This window comes from Euwallacea fornicatus, chromosome 4 (assembly GCF_040115645.1).
Source record: "Euwallacea fornicatus isolate EFF26 chromosome 4, ASM4011564v1, whole genome shotgun sequence".
Taxonomy (NCBI): domain Eukaryota; kingdom Metazoa; phylum Arthropoda; class Insecta; order Coleoptera; family Curculionidae; genus Euwallacea; species Euwallacea fornicatus.
In genome coordinates, this window is record NC_089544.1 from 772734 (window position 1) to 783691 (window position 10958).

A 10958-nucleotide genomic window follows, 5' to 3' on the forward strand; every position below is an offset into this window, starting at 1 on the left:
AAACGTGGTTAATGCTAAATGTACCTTCATTTGTAACTGCATCGAAACCTGTTGGTATTAATTACTGTCGCCATTTATTTTATAAACATTTTATCGTTATATGCAAAAAATGTGATATTTAAATGTTTATACATTTGAAGACATACAATGCTTCAAACTTATCCTCAGAAATGGATTAAAAAACCTTGATTATGAAAAATACTTTAATTAAAAATATTTTAAGATTTCGTAACAAGTGCCTTGAAAATGATTTTATGTACAAATTTACATTATTTAAAACCAACGTAATTCATACATTAAAAAGAAAAAAAACTTTGACAACTCCTTAAATGACATACAAAAATATTGCTCCAAAACATCTACTACATTTCACATTTCACTGTAGTATATTCAGATTTAAGTTTTAAGAAAATATAAGCTGATGGAATTCTGAATCTAGGTATGCACACTGCTGCTTTGTCACCAATAAGTAGCTTTCTCGAGTATGAATTTTGTCTAACTTACCGGCAACATCCTGCATTTTAGGTTGATAACAATGATCAAACATGCCACTCGCTCTGTGGAACATAAATACCTACGTGCAAGTAAACTTAGTATGAAATGTGGTTCAAATTAGCATTCGCTTGGAGAGCAACAATAACACAAACATTGCAAAATAAAAAAACAACGTACACTACAGAAAATAAATACTACAATTCAAAGAAATTAATGCAATTAGCAATGGCATTCTTATGTAACCACAGCCAAAAAATTAATATTATTTATACAGAGCGTTTGGGGGGAAAAAAAACAAACTCGATGATGATTTAGGCGTAACATTGTTGGAACCAAATGCTATTGCTTTGATCGCATTTTTCTTTAAATAAATTCGAAGTCCGTTTGATTCCGTTTCTTGTTAATCGCTCTACATCATTTAGAGCGTTCAAGGGCCAAGTTCAGGCCAAAATATTTGTCTTTGTCTATGAATTAGGTGAAAACTTGGCAATACCTTCTTCCCTTTTAAAATATGTGGAATATCTGCAAAAAAAATTGGCTGTGTGGCACGCGCTTTCACTGGTGTCGGTTGTAAATTCAGCCCTGGAACCAATAATCTATCTAATGGAGAATGACTGTATGCACTTTGCCGATTTAAGTTGCGTTTTTTTGATTATGAAATTCGATATGAGTAATACATAATAGTAATATATACAGTTTAGTTTAGGACAGCTGTGTTTGCCTGGAAGGAAATACGATGATGATTATGGTTAACTAGTTAGGACATTATGCATTTAGCATTTCCAACTATGTGAGGGTAATAACGGTAAGAAAAATGGCAGAATTTAGAAGTCGGCAGTGTGTCGTAAACTATTGTACACTGTGGAGTGGAAGAAATGATCGAAGATCACTTCTTTGTAGCGATGGGACGAAATTTTCTCCTACATATGATAAAATCCAACACTTTACGGTGACAAATGGCGTAAAGATAAGGTTGGGATCTTCGCCTTTGTTAATATTAATAAAAATACATAAGTGAAAAGCATCTGTAGATATGATTTGTCAAAATAGCCTTTGCGCATTAATGCGCAACTATCATATTGACTGTTACAATTTTAGTATCTTTCATTTGGACAAGATTACATTATACAAAAGTGCTTACCTTGTACGGTATCTCGAATAATTGACTGGCTACATCTTCCAAGCTGTTTGTTACACGAAATCTGAGAAATATTTACTACAAGTGACTAAGAATCATCGCTGGAAGTATTTCAGTCAAGGCGTGCAATTCGCGTTTCATTATACGTCTTAATATTTCGTATAAAAGATAAGATAACTTTACGTGGAATATGAAAACACCTGAAGATGAAATTAAAAATCTAAAAAATATATTCGATGATCTGGACTTTTTACTAAAGAATCTGTCTCGGTTGTGTTCGACAGTTCCCCAGATTGGATTTTTTCCCAATTAGTGGCAACTACAATATATTCTTTAGTTTTTTAAAATGTCTTTCCAATCCCAGAATAAACACTTACAACTAAATTTACTCACAAGGCAAAACAACGCAATGTATTAATATTTTAATATAAGAAATCACGTTACTTTTTCCACGCAGAGTGAATTTGTTGAGCGGAACCTAATGAAGGAAAATGGTTCTCCAACCGATGATAGCTGTAATGTTCACTAAGCTCCTTCTTTAACACTACCTGTGCACAGTTTTCACACCCCACCAAACTTTCCTTACCTGCACCCCGCATTTCGCGATACAACTCCTGCTGTTTCTGAACATCAGGCAATAAAACCAGCAACTCTGGGAAAATGTCGTCGAATTTATTCCCTAACACGCTAACACATTTTCCCACATAGTTTTTGGCGTTCACATCACCTTTCCGGAAATTATCGGATAAAGACTTAAATTGCCTAATCGAATCGTTGTTGTTTAAAACATCCATGATGCGCCGAATCAGGTTTTGATTGCGGCTCTGGAAGTTAAACGGTTGTTTGTAAGACGATTGTACTTCGGTGGGAATTATAGCGTAGCTTTGCCCGCTTGAACTTGTAAAGGTTAAATCGTTGGAAACTCCCAGAGATGGAAACTCGGATGAATTGAATCCCGGAGGTGGTTTTACCATAGGTGTTAAACTTTTACAGGAAAATCCAGGAGGTAGCTTGGCACCACCCAAAGTGGGGAAGTCATCACCCAACATTGATGTTTCTTTATTATTGCTCAAGGCACCAATTTTAAGTTCGGATCTCTTTTTGCTAATTCCGTTCTTGTTTGCCTTCTCTTCGTTGTCATTGACATCCCTAATTTTACCCGTATTCGCTCCTTCATTGCTACCCGACTCCCCTTCGCATTTAGGTTTCTCTTTATTATCGAGTTCGTTTCCATTTGAATCTGACGCATCTTTGTTCTTTTTCTTTTTAGATTTTTTGTTACATTCTTCCGGTTGAGTCTTTCCATCTGGTCTTTTTAGGTCCACTAATTTTAAATTGTTCAATTTTGTGTCAAGATTGGACGTTCTCGGAAGGGACGGTGAAACTTCTGAGCTATGATTTGAGGTAATTTTTTGGTTGATTTTTCGGTTTGCTTCGGTTTTCTTGCTGTTGTTGTTACCGTCTCCACCACCTAAAGCCAAAAATAAAAACAAAATTGCACATATATAGGCCAGAAGCTACTTTATAAATTGTATGGAAATACAGATTGCTATTAATGTTTTTTCGCTTGTACAGCATAAAGAATAAACCTACCTTTAGTAACACTTTCGGTCACCGTCTCTCCACCATTTTCTCCTCTATTTTGCTCATTCTTCCTGCCCTGTTTGTTACCTTTAATATTGTTCAAATTAACCCAACTATCCACAGGTACAGTTACACTACAACTCTTTTTCTGCTTCTCGTTCTTTCCCCTTGATAAACTTGGAAACGAATTTAAATCTGAGGTTTCTAAATTTGGACACTGGGCTACTTTCAGCGCTTTATTTTCAATTTTATTCTCCAATTTCTTAGCTTTTGGCTGCACCCACTGAGCTTTCGGAATATTGTTTTGGTTGCTTTTACCCAGAGCGGGGAATACTTCAGTTCTCTGTGAAGTAGAAGGGGCGCTAGTGGTAATGAGAGTAGTGATTGCACCACTGGAGTTTTGATTAACCTGGATGGACACCTTTGGGGGTTGTTGTTGATTGTTGCTACTGCAAACAAAAGAGTGATGTATCAATGTATATCTAATGGTGTATTAATGATATAAAAAAAAAAAATTAAAAACGTACTTTACACTTAACCTAACAGTATTGCTTCCAGACTGTTTGTTAGGACCACTAAGAGCTGGAAAACTTTCCTTCGGCATAGGCGCAGATGGCTGGCCACGCACAGTGCGTGTAATGGTAACTTCCGGTGCAGTGGCACCTGTTGAATTGGCTCGTATTGTTACGGCAGGCACCGTTCTACTTGAAGATGAACCTCCTAAATTTAATGTTCATTAGGTAAAAATTAAAATGGATATTACAAACTTTATTGTTGCTTTTTCTAATATTCAGTAGCAGCAACAATGATTTAAAATTTGTAAGTATGAGATGTAGAGTAAACAAACCTAAAGAAGGAAAGTCGTCTCTATTAAAAGCAGCATTACTAAACTTTGTGTAATTTTTGGATACTAAGGTGATATTTGGATTTACAGATGAACTTCCCCCCAAAGCAGGAAATTGATCTGGAGTTAACGGATTAACAAACATTTGAGTTTGATTCACGGGCCCTCCCCCAGGCCCACCTGGCTCGACAGTGTATGTACTCTCATCATCCAATCTAAGAAAAAAAACATATTTACTGGTTTCAATAAGAAGGCATTTGACTTAATTCTTCTAATGCATAACCAACAATAAATGTATCTTGTACCGAAATTATGTCGCTAGCCACACTTCTATAATTTGCTCCCTAAAGTTTTGTATATTTCCGTACCTATCTCGACGATCAGGTCTCCTATTTCTATTACCATCTGTTCTAGGCCTCGGCGCCATTGTAAATTCTAACTCTAGAGTTCTAGCTTGCCTTATAGCTGACTTGCTCATGAATCTATGGTCTGCCATAAGGTGAGCTATAAGTAATGAAATATTGGTAACATACTCAACAAATTTTCAATATGTTTGGGTGTATTACCTTTAAGATCAATATCACTTCTAAACACTGCAGTAAGAGGCATCGTTTTGCATTCGCCTTCTTCACACAAAAAATGTTCATCTCTAAAATGCCTTTTAAGGTCCTCCATTGATACATAGTATTCATGTTTCCCATCAGCGTCACAGAAATGACAAAATAAATGTGTTCTCCGCATATGTCTAAATAGTTCATCATTGTCCATGAACCGGGTATCGCAAAATTCACATAAAGGATGACCTCTAAATGAAAAATTAAACATTATTTTTAGAATTGTTAATATATAAAATATCTACCTATGTGATGTATTATTCTTGTCCCCTTTCCTTCTGTGGTAACCTAATTCTTGTCTAGTATAACAGGGCCGCTCAAAACTAAATATTTTCAAATTGTCACAACAAAGATCACAATAGAACAATTCATGTTCTCTCCTCATGTGATCTTTTAACTGCTGAAATGAATCAAACCACCAAGGTTTTTTCTCATTTCCATAGCATTGCCAGCATCGGTGCTCAAGGAGCTTAAAGTAAGCCTTTTGGATGTCTAAGGTGCAGAATATGATTCCGAACTTACGATTTTGGAGATTTGATCTTTCAAACTGAGAGAATAAAGCAGCAAATAGTTCTAGTTTTTTTGTAAAGACCACCTGAAATTTGAAAAACATAAAATAGTGTTACATTGCACTGAATGTCCTAGATTTTATATAACACCAATGATTTTAAAAAGGCATATAGATATAACAATGGTTTATACACAAAAGTTATAAAATAGATGCACAGGTATAAGCTGTTTTAAATTAAATGCACACCATTGATAACTAAAGATCTTCACAAAAACCTTGAAATTCTTTGCTTCTATTTAATGAAGTAACTAAGCTTGATACAATGATAATCGTCACTGATTTGTAATTTCAAAAATCTATAAGTACTGCTCCACTCTTAGCTACTGGTAGCTAAGTTAAACTACCTACTGGGACATTCACTGTGCTGTTGAGTTTTGCTCTAATGTGGTGGGTCTTGTCACCAATGCCCATTTACACCACTGACCCATACATATGCAGAACTGTCATAGACTCCATCATAACCCAGCCATTTCTATTACAGTTGCAATTATAGCATTTTTCACTGGCCACACTACGACATTGTGAAGGTATCTCTTACATTTGTAAACTCAAGGGCACAAATAATAAAAGATTAGGAATACTTTCACTCTGCCCTGAGGCGGCCTGTAGAAAAAGAATCCCCCATTAAGTGCTGACTATTACCTATAATGCACGTTTGCATCTCCTTGCACAATTTAGAGAAAAACACATTGATTAAATGTTTGTCAAAGCAGCAATAAGAAGGGATTTCAATTTATTTTCCCACATTACATAAGCAACCAAAATTAGGTGAGCAAATGAAAAGAGCTGTTTCTCAGCAATTTACCTTAGGAAGGTCCCTTCTACATATAGGACACTCGTTTTGTCTGCAAAGAATCCTCATTCTAGTTGAACATTCAAAACATACTGGATGATCGCAGACACCAACCGAGTAGATTTTCACTTCTTTGAAGCAAACAACGCATAAGTTATCGGAATCGTTTATATTTACTTTATCCTTTGAGGCCATATCTGAAGATTTACCTACGAATCTCGCTGGAAAAGGAAACTTGAAACTTTCTTTCAAAATGCTTCCCACTTGAATGATAAAAAAATGAACAAAATGAAAATTCCAATTTGCCTTCTTCTGTCAAATAAGTCATTGTCACCTGTCATATTGTGGAATTTGAATAGGATTGGTTGTAAATTGGCAAGGCCGTATGTATCTTATAACGAGAAAGAACTAAAATAATGTTTTTGGACATGGCCCTAAGATTTTTCCAGACGAAACATTATATATGCTGAGGATGTTTTAAACGTTGCCATTCTATGACTTTGTAATTACTAATTTTTGCAGTAAAGTAAATAAACTGAATGTTTATTCATTTTTACCTCCACAATTGAAGATCAGTCAGACTAGGTAGTATGAAATGACAAATAAAGGAGTATTAAGTCAAATAAAAGGGTAAACTAACCTCAAAAATAAATCTAAAAAACACTTTAAGAAGTTATACAACAGTCTTTCAGAACTTGGAACTTCTGAGATTAATTATGAATTTTATTGTATTTTGAAGTGCATAGATGGACGGGTTTCCAAGAAGTTCTGAATTCTAGATTATATAACATAAGATCATCGCATCATCGCAACATGTGTAAAGTCCAAATACCTTATATAGCCTTCTTAACAGGGACATGCCTGTCCTAATTTATGGTAAGCGATGCCAGACACGTTTTAACATAATTTCTTTTCATCAAATCGTTTACAGGAAACTCTGGACATCCTCTTTATAAAACATTAATTGCTCCAACAAGGCTTTTGTACCTATCAACATGTTTTTCAACTAATGACAAAAGCCACACTAGCACATCATCAAAGTCCAACAAGGAACATTCTGCAGAAAAAGAAGATTCAGACATTTCAAAACCATCTTCAGTTACACTGACAGAACCTGAAGAACCTACTGCCTGTTGTATGTCAGGTTGTGCTAACTGTGTTTGGTTGGAATATGCAGAGAGATTAGCAGAATTTTATAAGGATGGTGGTAAAAAGGCTGAAAAAGAAATTAATGAAAAGATTACAGACCCAAGTATAAAAGCTTATTTGTTGCATGAAATACGAATGAGAACAAAAAAATAGTGAGAAGTGTAAGTGGCCTTTTATTAGAATTTTAATGCAAATTTATCATCAGGATTTTCATTTTAATGTTATTGTTAAAATTGGTGGTTTGGTTTATGTTATATCTACTCAGTCTTACTTTTTCCAATATTTCTGACTCTAATGACTATTTTATTTTGCCTTCATAAATGAACTGGCAAAGATGGACAGAGATGGATATGGGTATATGGAGTTGCACCTCTTTTTAGTCAGGTTAGGCAAAAGGTTTTGAAATAAATAAGTTTCCTTTAATAATCAATATATAAATATATTCATTCCATTTAATTAATAATAATAAATTTGATGATATTTGACTTAGTAACTGATGTAACCTTTTTGAGAAAGAGAAATAAATCAATAAACCCATAAAAAATATTTGTATTTACTTTTTAACTATTTATAATACATAAAAAGATAATTATAAATCTATATTCTTCAAAAACAACATACATACAAGCCCTATCGACTAGAAAACAAAATATATTAAATATTGGTAGGTACATTATAAGTTGATTTTATTTTTTGGATGACTGAATAATCTTTGCTCCTGGGCTAGCTTTACAGATGTAGAATGTTGCTTTTCCTTTATAGTTCTTCTTAATATTTTCAATTGTTCTGTTCACAGCATTGGCTTGAACCTAAAACCATAAGAAACACTTACCTACTTTAAATTGAGATAATCAAAGGATAACACAAACAAAAAAAAGTAATAAGGTACACAGACTGTTCCCTTTTTTTGTTTTTACAAGTTACAAGGCATGTGTCCTGTACACTTCTATCATAAAAAACTCATTTATTAGTAACCTTGTTATTACTATTGTTATGAGTAAATTGTGAGATATTTGACTTTAACTCACCAATGTAACAGTGCTTCCTCCAAATCCTGCTCCAGTCATCCTGCTCCCCAATACTCCTTCAACTTCTAATGTTGCTGAAACTAAACTGTCTACCTCAGGACAAGACACTGCAAAGTCATCTCGAAGCGAGTTGTGGCTTTCTATCATGAGCTGACCGAATTTTTGATAATTTTTATCTTTAAGGGCAACTGCCGCCTGACAGGTCCTTTGAATCTCCGTTATAACGTGTCTAGCTCTTTTAAGTAGAGTTTCATCTGTTTCAATGGACTTTAGGTCTGAAATTGTTTATTATCAGAGCTTTGAAGTATGATAATTATTAAAATACTCACAATCAATGTCGTCTTTGTTGGCGTCTCTTAGGCTGACTTTCTTAAGTATAAGAGCAGCTTCTTGGCAATGTTTCCGTCTTGTAGGGTATTCGCTCCCTGTTAATTCGTGTTTTACATTGGAGTTTGTTATTAGCACTACCATTTCGGGATCATCAAAGGGAATTAGCTCTGAAGTTAGACTTCTAGTGGTGAACTCGAAAATGAGAAAAGAAATTGTGTTTAATTTAATAAAACGACCTACCTGCAGTCAATTAATAGTGCATTTCCTGCTTTGCCCATTACAGAAATGAATTGATCCATAATGCCGCAAGGCATTCCTGCGTACTGATGCTCGGCTTTTTGGCATGCTAACGCTTTGTCACTGAGTCTGGAGAATAAAAACGAATTTTACGTTCAATCGAGGTATTGTGTAGTATGACAACAAGTTCATCGTCACATTTTTCATTGATTCTCACTTTATTAAATCTTAAAGTGCGAATTTATCGGATCGCGGCATTATTAGAGTTACATTAGCCCTATGTGCACTTTTTACAAATGACTTACGATTCACCAGGTTTCCCTTCAGTCAAAGCATCTAAAAATGTGTATGAGGCTACTTCAATTGCCGCGCTACTAGATAGTCCTCCACCAGTGGGCACACTGGAATGTATTACAGCCTCAAATGCTGGAGGACATGGGCCATGGTAATTAGCAATTACTCCTGGAAAAATTTAATTTCTTGGTGGATTTTGTAGCTAATAAATCAAATGCAAAACAGTCTGTAGTCGAAATTTCTTCTGAGTGTACGAAAACCCCAAGGCTAAGGTTTTAAATAATTTTTCAATAACTTCAGAAACATAAATATATTGAAGATTTTAATGTCAGGTTCAAGGGTGATATCTTTCAAGTGTTTATTATACAATTTAGATACTTAAATAAACAACCTTATCGCTTTAAAGCTTAATGTGGATTATTATGCAATGTTGTTAAAGTAGAGCAGATGAACATATTAATTTTCCAATTGAATACCTTTTACATATAAACTCCATTTGGGGCCATCATGAGCAATGGTCCTCACCAAAGCGTTGGAATTTGGCATTTCAAAGGTGATTTTTCTTGGATTATCCGCATCTGGATTGGTCGTAAAAATTGTTGTTATATCTCCATTGATTTGTCTTCCTACGATAACTGTCACTAAAGGCAGAGCCTAAAATAATTTCGGCTCCGTTAGAGAAGAGATCAACAAGAGTTGATTGGCTAAAAGGTATAAAACCACATTACTGAAAACTTGAAAATAGTGAAGGGCAAATTATCGCAATACTTATTTATGCCACCAGTTTAGGAGGTGACCAGTTATAATGCAAGTTGTTTGCAGACGAGGGAACCTAGGAAGCTTAGGCTGGAAAATGTTATTGAATATTGTAACAGCAATCACCAGATATGTTTTATATGTTTTATTAATTCATTACTACAACAAATAATGTTTCTTGAAAATATGGCGAACGTAATGTTTTGTATATTTGGCACTGTGATGCATTTTATTTATATGCAAAAAACAGCATCGCAGGTAATGCAATATTCGTTTATCGTTCGTGAATCAGCTTAATGCAATACAAAGAAACTGATCGTGGCTCGTTTGAAAAAAATAACCAAATACATTTCCTTAAAACTCTCACGTTAATAAACACTCCGTATAATAATAATTATGGTGATAAAGAGGGGATATTGAAAAGCATTTAAACAATATTCGTAATATATCAACTAGGTTGATCATTTTTCCCAGGTCAACGGAGATGTATAGTTGTGGTTATTTACTATTTATTTCTGATAAGGAGTATTTTTATTTGGTGTTGTGCTCTGATTAGATCTATTAATAGCATATTTTTGGAATAAACCTATACGTTTTTACGTTAGTCCCTTAGTTTTTCAATCTTTTCGACATACAAGACGATATTTAGTTTTTAAATTGTGTTGTGATGCAGGGTGTCGTTTCGCCAGAAAATGAATACTGAATTAATTGTGGACAGAATTTCGCCAGAACACCGATTTATTCCGAAGTTATAAATAAAAAAAATGTTTTGACGCTCTGCAGTATGGAAACGAGCCACTTTTGCATAGGGCGAGTTCAGCCGGTTCGCTCTATTTCCTCACCCTTTAGCCCCCATTACTCTTTCGCACTAATTTTTTTTAAACACCGTGTATTATTGCCGTGAACTAAAATAAGACGAACGAAACCGATCCCCGCCGATCAAAACCGATCGAAATCTCACCATAGGCATGACAAATCCATCGTTGTAATCGGTATGTTCCCCTATCAAATTCACCCTTCCGGGAGCCGCCACCGCGACGTCAGGTTCGCTGTCAAATTGTTCCCTGAAAGCTTTTTTCGCTTCCTGCAGCAGCGTTTCCAACGAAGGAATTTGCTCGGCCATTT

The 10958-nt window shown here is 34.9% G+C and overlaps 2 protein-coding genes across 3 annotated transcripts; both read right to left on the bottom strand.

Moving 5' to 3' along the window:
* Positions 1 to 189: 189 nt before the first annotated feature.
* LOC136350948 (E3 ubiquitin-protein ligase ZNF598) lies at positions 190 to 6327 on the bottom strand. 2 transcript variants are annotated; one of them, XR_010734226.1, is made up of 9 exons: positions 6052 to 6327; positions 4921 to 5270; positions 4628 to 4866; positions 4430 to 4565; positions 4065 to 4276; positions 3745 to 3937; positions 3227 to 3666; positions 1637 to 3104; positions 190 to 1077 (listed from the first exon to the last, which is right to left on the bottom strand). XR_010734226.1 is itself a non-coding variant. In XM_066303139.1 (8 exons), the coding sequence occupies exons 1-8, from the start codon at positions 6232 to 6234 to the stop codon at positions 2074 to 2076; spliced, it is 2784 nt and encodes a 927-aa protein (XP_066159236.1). In that variant the 5' UTR covers positions 6235 to 6327; the 3' UTR covers positions 190 to 2073. The 2 variants fall into 2 exon arrangements, 1 of the variants encoding a protein (XP_066159236.1); XM_066303139.1 differs by having other exon boundaries at positions 190 to 3104.
* Positions 6328 to 7719: 1392 nt separating this feature from the next.
* Positions 7720 to 10956, bottom strand: LOC136350959 (galactokinase-like). The gene is made up of 7 exons (XM_066303158.1): positions 10795 to 10956; positions 9554 to 9731; positions 9089 to 9245; positions 8787 to 8912; positions 8546 to 8727; positions 8217 to 8491; positions 7720 to 7997 (listed from the first exon to the last, which is right to left on the bottom strand). Exons 1-7 carry the CDS (start codon positions 10954 to 10956, stop codon positions 7875 to 7877), a joined length of 1203 nt encoding a protein of 400 aa, XP_066159255.1. The 3' UTR covers positions 7720 to 7874.
* Between the last annotated feature and the right edge of the window lie 2 nt (positions 10957 to 10958).